This window comes from Zophobas morio, unplaced genomic scaffold (genome assembly GCF_036711695.1).
Source record: "Zophobas morio isolate AGI-343-1 ecotype UQ-CSIRO unplaced genomic scaffold, CSIRO_AGI_Zmor_V1 ptg000005l, whole genome shotgun sequence".
NCBI lineage: Eukaryota > Metazoa > Arthropoda > Insecta > Coleoptera > Tenebrionidae > Zophobas > Zophobas morio.
In genome coordinates this window covers 1140238-1159420 of record NW_026972110.1, presented here as the reverse complement: position 1 = coordinate 1159420, position 19183 = coordinate 1140238, and the positions used below count along the sequence as shown (strand labels likewise).

The following is a 19183-nucleotide window of genomic DNA, read 5'->3' as shown; positions in this document are numbered from 1 at the left end:
TTTATTGACCAAGTGGTGATGGTATCTAAGCCGCCCACGACTGTTATAGAGCAGCTGGTTAGAAACCCCCAGGCCTACACTTACATTAAAATATTATGTAAACTTCTTTGAGAACTCGACGGGAAAACTTGAAATGTTGACGTTGTAGTGTTGGTGTTCTCCCATGGATTTGAGAAGAATGCTGCGCCCGTGTTACGCAGCAACCCCATTATATTACGATAGTATGGTCATTTATAACTGGTGATACACACAGCGATAGTTTAAACAAAGGTGCATTTGCAATGGAATGGAAATATTAGCATACAGTTTTAGATGACAGTCGGATGATATAGCGAAGTGAAACTCGTTATGTTAATATGCGGCTGTTGCTGTGTTCAGACCAGGTATACGGTTATGACCGCCGGTCCTGGGAGGCACTGTTTACGGTTATTTATGCGATATTCGGATAGAGATTATCTGTTATTACCATCTCGCAGGACATACACTGGATAAGAGGGACACATACACCCACAGAGAATTTAAAAAACTGGCCGAAGGTTATTTCACCAGAACTTCCCTGGCGCCTGAAGACAATAAAATAAATCCAGCTTTTTCGAAATATTATAAAGTTTGATTATGCGAAATTTATTTTTTTATGAGAATCCCCATAAATTAAAGTAAAGACATGTGTGTAATGTTAAAGTAAATGTAAAGAAGCGTTTCCCGTATGTTTCAAATGAGCTTTCCTTTAACACAATTTTCTGATGAGGTCATTAATACTTTTGCAAGGACCCGTATATCTATTAATTTGGATAGGTGCAGTGTAATAAGTGTAATACCAATGATAACAGTATGGTATTTGCAAATTTTCGGGAAAATGGAGTGGGCGGAAGAGAGGATAAAAGCTACATTTTGATTAAAAATTTACCATCCTTACGATAACTTCAAATAACCGCAAGACTTCAAAGCATTTGGTTCTGCAGTTCATGATTGAATCAATCAAATAAATTTACTCATTTATTATTTTTTTTAATTACCCTGCATAAGTAATTCTAAAAACTATGAGTAAACTACAAATATAGATTCATATTCTGAATGTTTCAAATAGGATTTTTACTTTCCTAGCGTAACCGAAGTTATGTAATCGAGTCCGTCGGCCGACTTTAATTTTAAGTTTTCCCGACCTTTCATGATCCCTAGAGTACGAAGAAATAGGTTTCCCGTTTTCGTCTGCTCGTCTGGCTGGCTGTCTGTCTGTCTATCTATCTGTCTGTCTGTCTGTCTGTCTGTCTGTCTGTCTGTCTGTCTGTCTGTCTGTCTGTCCGCCTGTCTGCCGTCTGTCCGGATTTTTATTAGATAGATTATCTCCAAAAGTACTGGGCTGATTGTTGCCAAATTTTGTATGTATATTAGGTTCTAGCTGACCCCGTGAACTTCGTTTCACCTACAATTTAATTTTGAGTCTGCAAAATCGAATGCTTTGAAATCTTGCAGATGTTTTAAACATATGATAAGCATAATAAATTTTTATTCAAAATATATTTACTTATCCCCTCCAAAAAATTGATGACGCCAGCCCAAAATTTTGCCAAATGAATCCTATCTAAAATGTCCAAAATAGAATGAGACTCTACTTGTGATTTATCATTCCATTAATATTTTTTAGTTTTGCTTATAGGGGGTATCACTGAGTCAGTTTATTTTATTGATTGAATCAAGAATTGCAAAACTGAATTTTGAAATATTGCAGAGGTTTTGAAGTTACTGTTTGACATGGTAGGTTTTCAATCAAAATATATCTGTTTATCAAGCCCAAAAACTTGAAGACGTCATCTCAAGATTTTGCCGAATAAATCCTATCTAAAATGTGGTATATTTTCGTAATTTATCATTGCATTCATATTTTTTAGGTTTGCTTTTACAGTGACTCAAAAAAATATATGGATCAGTCAATTTATTTTAGTGAATAACTCAAGAGTTGCAAAAATGAATACTTTGAGATCTTGCAGACGTTTTAAAGTTATTGTAAGCATGGTAAATTGTTAAGAATATTTATTTATTGCCCCCAAAAAATTGGTGGAACGGCTCACTCGATTTTCGCAGATAATTTTGGGAATACAATACAGTTATTTTTAGTATTACACTGCACCAATCCAAGGTGGTATACGTGTTAATCGTAAATGTTGATTAGGTCATCACAAAATTGTGTGAAGAAAAGACTCAACTCGAAAATGCTGAATATGTTTCATTATACTTTTGGTGCGAAGGAAGTTCTGTCGAAACAACGTTCGAACAATTTTTTGACAATGGTTGATATAAATAAAACTCAGTAGATGCTCATACTCGAAATACGAAGTATCTACTCGAATATCCAATCAAAATATTTCTAGTTTTTCTAGTTGATATTAATACTTCAGTAGGTAACAGTTGATGCTCAAGTAGCATCTCGATACAACAAAAAAGGACAGCAGTGACAGTGTTCAACCATCAAAGCAAAAATCGAGTCACCAAAATATAAGTTAGTATGGGGTAGACACCTTGAGATGGGAATCTCTATGGGCAGTGTTATAAAAAATGTACTCTACAATTTATGCATAAGTAAAAGTTAATTACCTGAAAAGTTTTCGATATTCCTGCTCCTAATGTGTTTTTCAAACTGAATTCACCTTTTGACGACGTTCCACGTTCATGAAAGTCGCCATATTTAGTCAAAATTCACTCTTACAACGATCCTACTCGTGTTGTAAGCTGATTTACAGACGGCTCAGTCATTTGCCACCACCGATGCTCATTTTTAGATTCAATGCTCACAAAACGCGTAGGTAGGTGTTCAATTTGTGTCCGGGGAGATACAACAATGTTTCCAAGTAGGTACTCAGTACATAGAGTAGATGCTCAGGTATATAAAAGTAATAATGAAGTAGGTACTTCGTACTTTGAATATTAGTTTCTACTCAGTTTTATTCATACCACCCAATGTCTCGCTTCAATGTTTGATTATGTTGATTATGAGCACAACGCTGATCAACTTCCATATCCGAATTACCCATGAAATAAATCATTGCGGTTTGCACCTGAGGTAGTTCGTCGTACATTTTATTGACTTCGTGGACCTATGTGAGGTTGTCGTCTTCTCGGCATTTTAATGAACTTCATAAAACGACACAGAATTATTTTCACAGTCAGTCAAATCTGTACATTTTGTCTTCAGAATTTTAAAATATTGAAAACTTCAAATTAAATCCTCGAATAACGGTAAAGTTTGAGGTTTTGTCGAAACCAACAAAGTGAATATAGGTAAATAGAATGGCAGATCAAAATTAATAAGAAACTTTCGCAATGTGTAATTAAATTCACTTTAACCAAGACTTTTCTTAAAATAAACGTTTTTTTTTACGAAAAAACAAAGAACGATTTGAAATGCAACATACTTTTCACAATTGCACGGAAGAATTAGTTTTGTATGACACGTCAGTTAGACGACAGGTCCGTCAGAAACACAAACTATTGAAATTAATTCGAAGTGGCGATTCCCATACAAAATTTTTAGATTTTTTTTATTTTTTAACTGTTCTTTTAAGTTTTCCTTATTTTTTTTATTTATAAACCATCCCCGTAATATAAAAAATTCTTCAAATCGATCAAGCCGTTTTTGAGTCTTAGCGAGACTAACAGGAACAGCAATTGATTTTTATTATATAGACGATTAAAAAATGGAGGTTGGTGGTAGAAAGGTGAAAATTTAGGGTGATGTGTATTTTTTGATGCTAATTCTTAAAAAAATAAAAATAAAAAATTTTGTCCAAAAAATAGACAAAAACTTTTTAGGGTGGACCATCCTTATCACTTAGGGGTTTAAAAAATAGTTTACAACCTATTCTCAGACCTACCGAATATACATAAAAAATTTCATACAAATCGGTCAACCCATTTCGGAGAAGTTCGGTTACAAACACTGTGACGCGAGAATTTTATACATAATGCATTATTATTTTAGAACAAATTTCATTATCATAAAAAAGGTTATACTGACTCGACCTTAAAAGATGGACATATGCTGTCGCGGACTTTTCTTTAGAACTTTTAGAGGGGAACAATTTCGTCATACATGATTTTTACGTAACTTTAACCGTTTAAGCAGCGTCAGCAACGGAAGCTGTCAAAGGAGGAATAATTTTCCCGTTTTTCCGAATTTTTCATTGCTACTTCGCTCCTAATGATCGTAGCGTGATAGGCTATATGTAGATATGGTACATAGACTATCCAACACAAAAAGATTTTTTGAATTTGAACCAGTAGTTTCTGAGATTAACGTGTTCAAATAAACAAAAGCTTCAGCTTTATTATATAAGTATAGATAACGCTAACAAAAATTTATCTAATCATGCCCACCAACAACGTGATGACATTCCCGCAAAATTTATTTTATTATACACCCACACTAGTGTTTTGTGATTCCACCCTACTTTTGTTTATTATTATTATTATAATTATTATTACTCAACATCACTGTTCTTTTACCACATTATACGTCGCTTAATAAACGTAGAAAATGTCTCAGCTCTACGGGAGTCTGCTTTCCAAACGGACGGCCCGGGTATGATTCCCGGCGTTTCCAACATTTTTTTCCCTCCAAATCAGAAACAGCACATTTTAATTTCACAATGTGAAAAAATAATGATAGAATAGATAACTGTTATTCTTACACTGTAGTTATCCATGTGCTTTTCAAAGAATTCTTTTCATTATTCTTAGTACGATACATCAAGCAATGCACTGGATGTAATAAACAAAACTAAAGTATGATTCATTAATGAATGCATAAAAAAGGATCTCCAGGAAGCTCTACAGCAATAACATATTCTGCGTCATTTGCTTATCGGCGGAGTGACCGTCGCGCCCAGACTATAAACAATTCGTCCAAATAGAAACAAGCATCAATGGTGGAACATGGGTTAAGGTAACATTTTAAAAGAAGCTTGAATATCGTTGAGCAAAACAAAGGTGGATGTTGTAGCCTAAGCAAAGTGTAATACATCACTGAATGTTGAACAAAAATGTGGTCTAAAGTTCCTTACACACAACTTTCCTCACCCTGGAATACAGTCGAACAAATACAGAGTTTAGCTTTATCGAAATAATGCCAACGTGGTTAACGAAACTGGTCGACAAATATTTTGTGTCTTTTCGGTGTTGTAGTAAATACAAAATGTTCGAAAAATTATAGAATTTAATTTGCAAATTTTCTTTTTACTTCTTGAGCGTAAGCAAAAAAATATTGTAAACGAGTCTATCAGGGGGGAGAATGGCTACTTTTATGTTCTCTCGACATTTCCGCAAACGTAATTCCATAAAATAAAAAAATAAAATTTCATGATTCACAGAGTATGAAAAATTAGGTCTCCTGGTTCTGTCTATCTCCCGTCTGTCCAGATTTTTATTAGGCAGATAATCTCCAAAACTACCGAACCGATTGTTGTCCAATTTTATATATATATATGTTAGGAATATCCTGTACATGGTAAAACGCTAACAAAACTTTGCCGAATCTCCCTACCAATGGCGTGACATCTCAAAATTTTTCATAGTAGGTAAGATGTAAATTTTATAAAATAGCATACTCCTGTATTTGTTTTATTGTTCAAATCTCTAAAGCGATACACCTTAGTGTTATTTTTAGTATTACACTGGATGTGTCCGAATTGATGTATGTGTTCTTGCTGAAATAATGTTGGGCGAAACATTTTTAAATGGGAAATTCACCAATACATACAAATATAGTCTTGCCATTTTTCAATGCATTCCAATTTTTGGAACAATTGTTAATCCAGTTCCTATCATGGGTTGACGACCAGGTCACTCCAGAGTTGCCGACCAAATATAAACAAATGTGTTTTCGTAACATAATGTGATGGAATGTTAGACAGTGGAAAGTAGCGGCGTATGGGTGATTAAAGTATGTCAGATTAATGAATTGAAAAAAAATAAGTTCTGCAAGATCTCTAAAGAAATGTATAGTGTGTCATTAAAAAATAAATGAATTGTGGTAGAGAAACAAAAAAAATATAGCGTATCAAAACCAATTTATATGATGTAATTTACTTTCCTAGGCGGTTCCTGGTATTACTTATCTATATCTATTTTAATGTATAAGGATTATCACGAATACAAATTCGCAAAATCATTTTTTTTCATTTTTCAAAGAAGAAGGATTTGTTGTACTGCACTTCGGGGACGAAGGAAGTCCTGTCGAAATAACTTTCGATCAACTTTTTAGGAGGGTAAACAAATATATTTTTATTAAAAATTTGCCATGCTTACGATAACTTTAAAACGTGTGCAAGATTTCAAAGCATTCGGTTTTACAGATTGAAAAGTAATATGCAAAATGTTATACAATTTAGATTTTTTCCAAAAATTTGGATCACTCGGATTCTTAAACCACAGGTGCAGGACTATATTATTTTATACAATTTAAAACCCACTTGCTCTGTACAATTTTGAGGTGATGTCAAAAATTGTTGGTGGGGATGTTTAGGGAAAGTTTGGTTAGCGTTTTAGCATCTACATGATATACATAATCCACTTATAAAATTTGACAAGTCTGTCCGGTAGTTTCGGAGATTATCTGACAAACAGACAGACAGACAGACATACGGAAACAGAAGATATATGTTTTTGTACTCTAGGGGTTATTTCACATTGACAAAGTGTTAAAGTAGCCAGTCGCCCGATGGACTCATTAACTATACTTTTACGCTTGGGAAGTAACAAAAAACGCAAAATATAATTTTATGATTTCTAAAAGAAGCGGAATTTGTTGGCCCATACTTCAAGAGTGAAGGAGTGCTGTTGAAATAAGCTCCGACCAATTTTTGTGAACATCATTCTGTCAATTCTATTAACTGTATTCCACGAATGTAAGTGCAGATAAAAAGACCTGCAACACTCACCTTAAGAATAAAGTGCTTATTCCAAAAATCAGATCACAGTTGGTGTGTGTGAGATTGTAAAGGTTGTTTTCTCAATTCAAGGGGCCAAAAAAATCTCTTTTACATTACCGCTAATTTTGATTTGTAACGTGGTTTATTAATAGTTATTTATGTAACAAGTGTTGAAAACGGTCCATTGCATTACGAACGGGAATACGGCGCGAGACGCAGTCGAGCGCTGTATGTAAGTGAGTAATGCAATGGAGTTTTCACACGAGTATCATACAATATTTTTTGCGCTGCCTTTTTGAAAAAATAACATTTTTCAATCGCTAAAAGAATAAATATTACTGAACCGAAATTATGTTGGTATTGAATTTATCACCAAATACGTCAAATACCAATCTGTCAATTTGTCCGGGCTAGATTTTGAATTTCAAAGTTGAAATGGAAAAAATCGTGCACGTATTCAGAGAACTGCAGATAAAGCAACTGCAAATTTGTTGCCTGCAAAATCCGCAGGTCCATATGAAGCCGAATATCAAAAATTCATCAAGTGGTGCGAGGAAAATAAAATCCGCGAATTTTCTGAAACGACGCTCTTGGTTTATTTCCAAATTAAGTCGGAAATTATGAAAGCATCCACACTGTGGACAATATATTCAGTTCTGAAAAGTACTCTTGGCATCAAACATAACATAAATCATTGGAAATTTTATAAATTAACAGCGTTTTTAAAGCGGCAGAATGACACAAGCCCAAGAAGTCTGAAATACTTACCAGTGGAAACATTTTTGTATACGGCTCCAGATCAGAGAGAATCTTGTGATTATGATTCAGCGTGAGGTTGCGAATAACGTCAACTTTAAACGGTTTTTTTAATTAACAAGAACTACTAACAAACAGTAATAACATAATAGTTGTCAACAACATAAACCAAACCACCGATAGTGTCAACTGTCAAATTACTACAAATCTGAATTTTGATCAACAAATTCCCCTATTTAAGATTACAACGTAAATTGCACTTTTTTTAAATTTCGAGCCACTTTTTGTTACAATAACTTTAGATACATGATTATCAGTTAGTAGTAATTACTTTGTGATAATCAATTTATTTTTTCAAAGCTTAAATTCCTCGTTTGTATTTTGCAACACTAGATCCTTTTTCATTGCCATTTCGACACGCCACGTGTCAACGTAAAATGTCAATTACAACTATGGCAGCGCAAAAAAGTAATATCTGCGCTTACCTGGAAGTAAACTTGTCCTTTATCTACCCATCCAATCACCATATCGGCTCCAGTCATTCGTCCATCTTTTGAAAATCCGAATCCAACGTACCCTAGTGTCCGCACTTGTAATTCAAATGTTATATCTTGTGGTCCAGGCCCTAACGACCACAGAAGTCGATAATCAGGACTAAGCATAGCCGTATGCGACCAACGCGCAGTTTTACCGTATTGCACTACACACAACACACTGAACACTTGAAATAACTTGGAACCCATAGTACTAGTTACCCCAGACCATCATCTGAAACAGAAAAACACCTATTCATTTCACTAGTTTGATTACTGATTTATTTGTATATATGTATAAATGTATACACAAATTAAGTTCATGTTGTACAAAGAAATAATGTAAGTTACAATCTTTGTCTTCTATGAAATAATGAAATCTTAATGCCTTAATTTAGCTTACAGTGATAACCTTTATTATGTCTCTATTGTTGCTTTTATTGTAGATGAATGATTTCGATTACTACAAGCTATTACTTTTATTTTATGACGAAGTGGTTTTTCTTCGTGAAGCCATGAAACCAAAGTTCAACGAGTACACCATATATTTAAATACGTAAATAGAACATGAGAAAATTCAATTGTTCATTTCAACAAAAGCTAAGAACGAAGTACTTGGTTTTTATTATTATTAAAGAGGCCGTGATTATTAAAAGGTTTTGCTAATATTGCAGACTAAGTGAAACAGCAGTTTTCAGACTTATCCATTATACTGATAGAATGATTTACCGGTTTATAACGAATTAATAACAGTGGGGTTTTTGTAGGGCCTACAATTTTTCCGACACACTATCAATTAGTTCCATGTTATTGGTTGGTCACAATACAATGTAACGAACTAATGGGTAAAAAAATCTTTGTCATGCAGTTTATTAAGTACGTCGAATTGTGTTACGTCAGTAATTAGAAAATTTCTTCTCTTACAAGAAAAATTGTAAGGAAAATATATCCTTAGCAAAAACTGTATACATCATACATCAATTTTTAAAATTAAACAAACTTTATTGAAAATCCACACGGTAAAAAGTAATAAATTGTTATAGATACTATAAACTGTCCTTATAAGTAAAATTATTCACCAGTGTTAAATGAGAATATTAATAATACATCCATTTTTACTGCAGGTGAAAATCATCAAAAATAAAATTTACGACAATAATGTATTTCGTATTATATGTAGAAGAAAACACTTCAAATTGTATTTTGAAAAATCACATATGAAAATAATAATAAAAAAGATGTTTGGACAGAACTTCCCTCGCACCTGAAGCACAATTAAAACACATCCAGCATTTTCGCAAAACTATAAAATTTGATGTTGCGAGTTTTATTTAATTTTTATGAGAATCCCTATAAGTTGAAATAAACATGTGTATGTAATGTTGAACTAAATGCAAAGAAGCGTGCTACGCGTATGTTTCAAATGAGTTTATACTTTACAAAATTTCGTGATGACGTCAACAACATTTTTGTAACATGTATATAAACTTAGTAACACTGATGCAGTATAATACTAATAATAACAGTAGTATGTTCTTTCTGGGAAAATGGAGTGAGCCGTTCCTGATTTAATCAATAAAAAAAATTAATCATTCATTATTTTTTTAAGTCACCTGTATAAAAAAATTCCAAAAAATATTAATGCAACCATAATTCGCAAGTAAAACTCATCATATTTTGTACATGTTAGGTAGAAATTATTCGGCAAAATCTTGAGAGGACGTCATCAATTTTTGTGGGGATTAAACGGATATATTTATTGATTTATTCAATAAAATTAATTGACATACGAATTGATATAGAGAAATTTATAAAGGAAACCTCAGACGACACAAATTTTGTAACAAAGGTGTGTTAAATAAGTTACAGATTTTTAGTTTTACCATGTTTTTATTTTAGGTTGCATTAATTATAGGATATTGTGGAGTTTGCTGGTGTGAAAAGCATACCAATATGTCTGTAGATAACATTGATTCTAAGATCTTCCTAAAACTAAAGCAAATACACCAAAATTATTGGCTATTACTGATGAGGTTCGGATAAATCTTTTAAAGAAGTATGCTAAACTTCTAGCAAACCACGCAAGCTGCCAACGGTTTTTTACTTCCCGAGCGTAAGCAAAGGAAGTATTGTAATCGAGTCCGTCGGCCGACTCTCTACTTTTACGTTTTCTCGATCTTTCATGACCCCTAGTTTCTTATTAGCACGATGGATTGGTACACATATTGGGATTGATAAAATGGGTCAAATGCCGAAGATGAATTTTCTAAACCTTCCTATCCTGAACTGTTTTATGGACATTGTTTCAGGCGCCCTTCTACGTCACATTTTACCAATCGAACCGGTGATATATTAACTATTAAACGTCATGGGGGTTGGAAATTGTCAACTGTAGCAGAGAGCTACGTGGAGGCTTCTTTAAATAAGAAAACTGAAGTTACTCGAAGGGTTTCGACTCAATCAGAGGGTTCTTCTTCAAAGCAATGTGAAAGCATAAAACTATTTGCTGAAGTACTGGAATCACTACAAACTGATACTAGTAGCTGTAGGGGCATACCGTAATTGAAAAAAATATTCCGTTGTCAAGTCATGAAAATTTACCTTCGTTTAAAATCACAGCTGCAAAAACTGTGTTATGAACATAAATATTTATAAATAATTGCTAGTTTGGTAAAGAAAATAAAGAAACTTAGAATGCTCACAGATTACCTTTTTTTTCAAATAACCACATTACAAAAGAAAAACAATGATGCGTGGCAAATAGTAACTTTTATGAAATAGAAATGTATCTCTGTCCTTCTTGTTTTTGACGGCAGGTATTTTTTACTTCCAGTATGGCGATCCTGTTACTGTCTTCTTGCTGTCGTAAGCTCAAATCGTAAACAGTAAACTTTTTTTGGCAGTTCCTACATTTGGTAACGAAAATTATTAGTCTCGCGCTATCTTTGATAGGTTAGGTTCCACTCTGTCGAACTCCGGGCACAGGCAATTTGCTGTATTTTCTAAAAGTAATAATAGATCTAGTGACTTTAGAAAACAGTGCTTTTTAATAAAATTCCAAAAACCCCGGATTAAAAAAAATTAATTTGACACATTTTCAAAGTATGGAATGATTTCTGTTATCTAGAATCTCTTGGATTTATTTTGTTAGAAGCGCATTAGAATCCGAATAAAGAAATTAAATTTATATAACTTTGTGATTATCAGTTTCCATCGAAGATTGTATGAATAGGTATAAAATTTGTAAACCATAACAGAAATGTCAAATGATTCTATACATAGCATTATCTAATGGCTGAGAAAGACGCTTTCAACATAGATCTAAAGACAGAGAAAGCACATGAGACGGGCTGTCAGTCTTTAATTCCAAGAAAATTGAAGGGAAGATACGAAACGGTGTATGAAAGCTTAAAAAAATGGTTGTGTGAGAAGAAAGTGGTGATGACTGAAACAACTTTCGTGTTTTTTTTTTGTTCAGAGAAGGTTAAGACTGGAAGCTTTTGGGCACAGTATGCTATGCTTCATGGTACCATAACATTAAATTAATATTGATATATCACAATTCAAGAAACTAGGGGCATTTCTAAAGAAGAAAAATATTGCACCTTCAAAAAAAGGTGTTTACCAGAGAAGAGATAAATTTCTGTTAGAAGCTCGTGATAAAATATACTGTGTTGAAAGTTGTTATGATAATGGGTGTTACTGGAGCCTTAGGGCCGAATTCTGTAAAGTATAAAGGCACTTTGGTAAAAGGATTGTCCTTTACATAAAGATATTCCTATTCTCTAAAACGTAAAGGATCCTTATATATCCGTTGCATAAAGGTGAAGTCCTTTATAGTTTCTCTTGTGCAACGTATGGTCATATGTGTCACTTTATGCAAATTATCTGTCAGTTTCATTAGTTTTATATAGTGACCGTTTCTAAATAAAAGGGAAGAAATGGAGAATCTGTGATTATTTATCCTAGATAAAAGGCAATATTCAGACTGACCTATCAACGCCCAGACCAAACCGCTAATGCTAAAAAGTTGAAATTTGGAGAAAATGTTCATTTTATACTGGAGGCATCGTTTAAGGAGGGATTTCTCGAAATGCATCCCCTAAGGGGGTGAAAAGGGGTGATAAAAATTGTACATGATCAATAGGTATGTCTACTGTAAAATTTACATCGTTACGTGAAACCTGGTACATTTTACTCCTCTTCAATACAAATAAGAAAATACGTATTTAAGCATTTTCGGAGATTCGACCGCTAAGGAGGTGAAAAGTGGTGTCTAAGTTTGGGCGGCTAAGTTTGTATAGGAACCATATTTCTATTATAAATTGAAATTTTTACGTGAAACTTGGTGTTAATGTTCTTCAACACAAATAATAAAACCCGTCTTTAAGCATTTTCTAAAATTCGACCCATAAGAGGGTGAAAGGTGGAGGTTAAGTTTGTATGGGAAAATATTTCTATTGTATATTTAAATTTTTACGTGAAACTTTGTATTAATGCTCTTCGACACAAATAATGAAACACGTATTTAAACATTTTCCGAGATTCAACCCCTAAGGGGATAAAACAGGGTGTAGCTAAGTTTGTATGAGAAAAATATTTTTATGGTGATGTTTACTTAAAACTTGGTATTAATGCTCTTCAGCACAAATAATAAAACGTATTTAAGCATTTTTCAAGAATCAACCCCTAAAGGGGTGAAATATAGTGGCTAGATTTGTGTAGGAATATTTCTATTATAAATTTAAATTTTTACGTGAAACTTGGTATTAATTGTCTCCAACACAAATAATGAAACCCGTATTTAAGCATTTTCTAAAATTCAACCCCAAAGGGGGTGAAATGTGGAGCGTAAGTTTGTATGGTAAAATATTTCTGTTGTATATAAATTTACATGTTTACATGAAAGTTGATATTAATGCTCTTCAACACAAATAATGAAATACGTAATTGAGCATTTTCCGAGATTCAACCCCTAAGGGGGTGAAAAGTGGTGGCTAAGTTTATATGGGAAAATTATTGCTATTGTAAATTTTTGACGTGGAAATTAGTATTAATGCCCTTCAACACATTTTCTACTTGAAGGTTGGTAATAATGCTCTTCAACACAACGAATCGTCTACGCGAACGAAGCCGCGGGCGAAAAGCTAGTTGCTGTATATTCGACTTACTTACAAATTTTGGCAGCAATCACAGTAAATGCATATTATAATAAAATCAACGCGCAAAAATATATTAACAACTGCTTTTTATCTTTCGTTTAGAAACTACGTATTATTATTTATTTTTTTATCACAGTTTTCTTACCGATTGTGTCAGCAATTACCTAAATATGTTAATTAGGCCATAATAATTTGTATATGACCTCTTCTTATACACTGGTCTTGTAGTTTTTTTGCAGAAGTACACGAAAGATGTAGAACGGAGGGACTGTCATTATTTGGTATTCAACTGATATTTCCCGACCATTTATAGCTCAGGTAATATAATATTACGCCCTCACCTTTTTAGCACAGCATAAATACTTTCTTCGAAATAAGGTAAAGTATGTTTAAACAGAACATCAAAAAATACGACAATAATTATGCTCCCGTCAATTTAACATAGTTTCAGAAGTTCGTCCCTAGTTAGTTATTCGCGGTTATATCATCGAAGTATTTGACGTTATTAGAACTTAGAACTTATAATAATAATTTCACAACTTTCTGATTTACTCAAATCATGAATTTTGTCTTTACAAACTTCATATTCTCATTAAAATAATTCTTGTAGTTGACATCCTTTAAGATACCATTTAAATAAAATTACATATCAATTGACTTTTGCTGTCCAAATGTCACTCCTAACGGAAAACTGGCTATAAATTCCATAGGCCGATCTTCTGATTTTAAAATAATGAACACTAACTTGCCAAACAAATCTTATGGGGTTTATTTACATAGCGAAGATTATAACAATAAATATTATATGGTAGTCATGAAGGTATCCTAACTTGGGAACTTTCACAGAAATCTTAAATTAGGTATATCTCATTAGCGCTGTACCACACCAAATTAAATAAGTAGACCGAAGTGAAAAATCAGATGACTGTCAAAGAGTCGACACTGACACATAACGGATGTACCTCTAGATTTGAACACGAACTTAACTTATTCCCGCACGACGAAAATGCGATCGTTCAAGCAAATTTAAAGGATGTGTACTTCTAAAAATAATTCCTCTATACATACATACATACATATATATACCATGAGAAATTAGAATTCGCCAGGCGAGCAAAATTTTGAAAGAGGATTTTGAGAATTCTGAAATAAGTTTAAAGCAAATGTAACCAGGGGTTTAAAATTCGCGAGATTCAATCCGTTGACAGAAATTTTCAAACAGAATTTTATTAATTGAAAGTTTTATATTATACAACTACCTGACTCAGCCACGCGTTGTTATGGCTCAGTAGTTACGCCCTCTATCGGATGTCTACACAACCTATTAGTAATTCATAGAACGAACGAATAAATACACACTATTGTCGTATACATACATACGTATAATCTGTACCCTTTTCTACCCATTTGGTGTCGAGGGGAGAGACACACAGAGACGCTCAGATAGGTATGGTGATCTGATCTTGGCCACCCATCCACAAAGCGACTGAAGCATTGCTTCGTTCGCATTATCGCTGTGTCGTGTTAGGGGCTATCCAAGCCGTACTGCTCCCTACTAGGGCCAAGTTCGGCATTGAACCCACGACAGAATGTCGCCGGTTTGCCGAGAAAGGCGGTGAGCTACTGAGCCAGGAGCTCATAAATCTCGTGGTGGTAATACAAGATTATTATACCGTGTAATTGTTTTTGCGAAAATTTGAATGTTTAGTGAAAAAACTGAAAGTGGGTACTACACCTAACATTCAACTCATTTTAAAATACGGTTCATTGAGATGACGTCATCAAATTGTTGGTGGGGATGATTAGCAAAATTTTGGTTAGCATTTAACCATCTAGAGTGGAATCACTCTTAGAACAACATCGTAAAACTGCGCGATCAAACGCATTTCCGTCGCGCGGGACTGTGTTGAGTCCATGTTCAAATCAAGGGGTACGTCGTGTGTCAGTGTCGACGCGTCAGCTAATTACCACGTGATTACCACTTCGCTTCACTTCTTTGTTGTTGTCGGTCGTTTGATGTGTTCAACTCTGACAAGAACCTTTTCCAAAACTATATGTTACGCCATTGGCCGAAAACAGAGTGTTTCTAGTTGTCAGATCCGGATGACTCACTGTGTTGTTCTAAAACTAATCGAGCTCTACTTATTTCTAATATACATACAAAATTTGACAATAAATAATCGGTCCAGCAGTTTCGGAAATTACGTGTCTAATAAAAATGGATATAGACACCAGACAGACAGACAGGCAGACGGAAACGGGAGACTACTTTTTTAGTACACGTCGAGAAAACAAAAGTGGCAATTCATCCGATGGACTCGATTACTATACTTCCTTTGCTTATGCTCGAAAAGTAATAATTATATATAAGTAATTAACTACTTTATCTGCATACCTAAATATAGAGCGTACTTACACAGATATGACTAATAAAATATATATTTAATCATATGATTGGTTACTTTTAACCGTAAATATTTACAGAATCTTTCCATACGTGATGTTATACCTAAGTACCCATACTTTGACGAATATCTCAATATCTGTGTATTTGATTTCAAACACTAATGCAGTAGCGGCTCGTGGTCTTTTCGTTAGGTGAGGCAACAATTTCGTTTCAAAATCAGCAGGTATTAATTAACATGTTGGCAATTACTTTTGTTAAAAGACAGATTGTTTATTCGTTTTGATGAAAACAATACAAATAGCTTTGAGTCAGTAACATATCTCTATTCTATATGTGTACACTTCTCGAATAAAAAACATTTAATTGCTTCACACAAACCAACGAGAAGGTTTAAAGACTACAGAATTTGCTTTCTTAGCATTAAATATTAATTCATATGATCTAGGACTAATTTAAATATATTAATAAATTAATTAATAAAGTTCTCCTCAAATCTGGATGAGAGGTTCTAAATCTTTGACATACAATTGTTCGTCGTAAGAAAACGGTGCTTAAATATTTAAACTTTATAAGAAATTCTGGAGATTATAGATTCTTATGCTGCTATCAGCATTGCAAAACTGACATTCTCATTGTCCTACTCTGTTTAAGTTAACTTAAAAGTTTTAATACATAACCTTGGCAATGCACATGCAGTCAGTACCTTTCCTCGCGTCTAATTAATGCACAACTAACTAAATGCATTCAGCATCCCTGTTCAGCATTGTGCAGTTTCACCGTGAGATTAAAAAATTCGATCTGATTGGCTTAAGGACGGTAGGCGTTGGTGCCTCCGCTGGCGCTTTGATAAAGCACTGATGACTATTGTCTTACTCAAAAACATATTAACACCACTGACTAATCATACTGAAGATATCCGTCTATCTGAGGCATGCCTCTGTCTGAAGTTGGCCTACACGGCGGTGATCAGCGCTTATTCCTGTCGAAAGCGCGTACTTCAAAATATGTTACCAAGACGCGTTTTAATAAATCACAGTGTTCCATAATAGTTATTTATGTATTAAGGGCATAATCAGGGAGATTGTGGCACGAGGGAATGTTTAAAGCCCGACGAAGGAGGGCTTTTAATTTCCCGAGTGCCACAATCGACAATTATGCACGTGGTACATACAACGTTTTATTCTATTTTAGTTTCTAAACTATTTTTAACGAAATATTGAGTATTTTCGGCAAGAATGTGTGAATTGTGCCGATGCGAATTTTAATACATAGCTGGCTATTATTTTGATGTTGTTATGGATACCACGTTGATTATTTGATAATTCGTTTTTCAAAATGTAAATTAAAGAAGTGGAAAACCTTTATTCAAACGAAAGTTTAGAAGAATTTGAAGTCGGTCAGGTAATGATTTGATAAAATATTATTTTTCTAACTTAAGAAAAACGTTGAATATCGAAGCGTGTTTGAATAATTAATTGATTAGTGTAAATGAACAATCAATTGTTGCTTAGCAATTTTTGACAGATTTGTGCTAAAAAGGCCAATTTAAGCCCGCATTTGGGTGCTTGTAAATAAGATTATGGTTCTAAAATAGAATAAAAGTTATTTGCTATATCTTTAAAATATATTTGAAGTTAACAGATATTAAAACAAAACTAATAGTAAATTTTTCCAGGGGAGGCACTGCCTCCCCTGCCTCCCCTGACGAGCCGCCACTGCACTAATGGTATATCCACAGGCAACGGACTTGTATCAAACAGTTAATAATAACTTGTAACCGAGAAGCAAATATTATCAGCTACGTGTATGCAGTTTGTTCATAACGAGGTGATATCGGAGTTATGCTTTCGATTCTACTTGAATATGATAATTAATAGTGTGTAACGATAACGTTTACCATTTTATCTATAAAGCCAAAATTTAAAGACAAATGAGTAGACGTACAACTCATTTCATATATCTCATCTCATTTAAGTGTATAAATTGGTCGAAGATTATTCCGATAAAACTTTCCTCATCTATGAAGTACAGTATATCAAATCCAGCTATTCCGAAAAATTTTAAGATTTGATTTTGCGAATTTTATTTTTTTATGATAACCATTACTCCCCTATAAGTTAAAATAAAGATACATATGTAATATTCAAGTGAAGGTACAGATGCGTAATACGCGTTTGTTTCAAGTGAATTTTTCCTTTATAAAATTTTGTGATGACATCATCAACATTTTTGCAAGGACACGTATAGACGTATATCAATTTGGATAGATGCAGTGTAATGCTAATAGTAACAGTACTATATTCCTAAATTTTCGGAAAAATGGGGTGAGTCGTTTTTGAATGTTGATTTAATCAATAAAATAACGAACACAATTTAATAAAAGCATTTATAAGTAGTCATAATTTAAGACAAGTAGCGATAACGCTTTTCGAGACTGTACACATGAGTGAAACAGAGAAACTAAACTAAACGACATTTTCTATGAACTGTAATAACCAGATCACAATACGATGGTCTTCTGCTGTTAAATTAAACATTATATTTTATTTTAATTTTCGATGCTGTAATTCGTTCACATTTGTTTAATTATAACTTGTCTAGGGCGGGGGCGGCAAAAATTTTTGTAGGAGAGGTTCAGCTTCCTCTAGCCTCTCTATTTGCGGCTTTGTTTAGGGATCAAGAAACGTCGAGAAAATGTGAAAGTACCAAATTGCCTGATGGATTCAATGACTATACCTCCTTAGGTTACCCCCAATAGGTAGAATGGCCTCCCAGCAATAATTTAAAATCTTTATGTTCATACATCGGAAGAATGCCACGTAGAAATTAGATCTAAATGAGTTTGTCGCCTCAAAAGAGAAGGTTATAATTATTAATTAAGTAAGCCATCGAACAAAATGTTCTGAATAGGTATTATTATAATTCTTATTGCTAAATAAAGATTTCTCACATTTTCGAGAAAATGGGGTGACTCGTTCTAAATTTCATCAATCAAAATTAGAGACTGAATATATTTTTTTTAATTTATTTTATCTAATGACATGGTAGGACAGTTAGATACATTTGTAATACAAATTTAATTCAAAGCATTCGATTTTACAGTTCCCGATTTAATCGATAAAATAAACTGACTCATTCATTATCTTTTTTGAGTCACACTTTATATGGAATTCTAAAAATATGAAGGCAATGGTAAATGACGAGTATAGACTCATCATGTTTTGCAGTTTTTCGATAAGATTTAGTACGCAAAATTTTGAGATGACATCATCAATTTTTTGGGGGGATAAACAGATATATTTTGATTTAAAATGTACCGTACTTGCGATCACTTTGAAATGTCTGTAACATTTGGAAACATTCGATTTTGTAGTTACTGATTTTATCCATAAAGTAAATGGG

The 19183-nt window shown here is 33.5% G+C and overlaps 1 protein-coding gene across 1 annotated transcript in view; it reads right to left on the bottom strand.

Annotated features, from left to right (window-relative positions):
- Positions 1 to 19183, bottom strand: part of LOC135121166 (MOXD1 homolog 2) — a 118102-nt gene that overhangs the window by 68832 nt on the left and 30087 nt on the right. Inside the window, exon 2 of the mRNA XM_064045476.1 lies at positions 8165 to 8447. Within this exon, the coding sequence (XP_063901546.1) occupies positions 8165 to 8422 (258 nt within the window). The 5' untranslated portion in view covers positions 8423 to 8447. The remainder of the gene's footprint in view (positions 1 to 8164; positions 8448 to 19183) is intronic.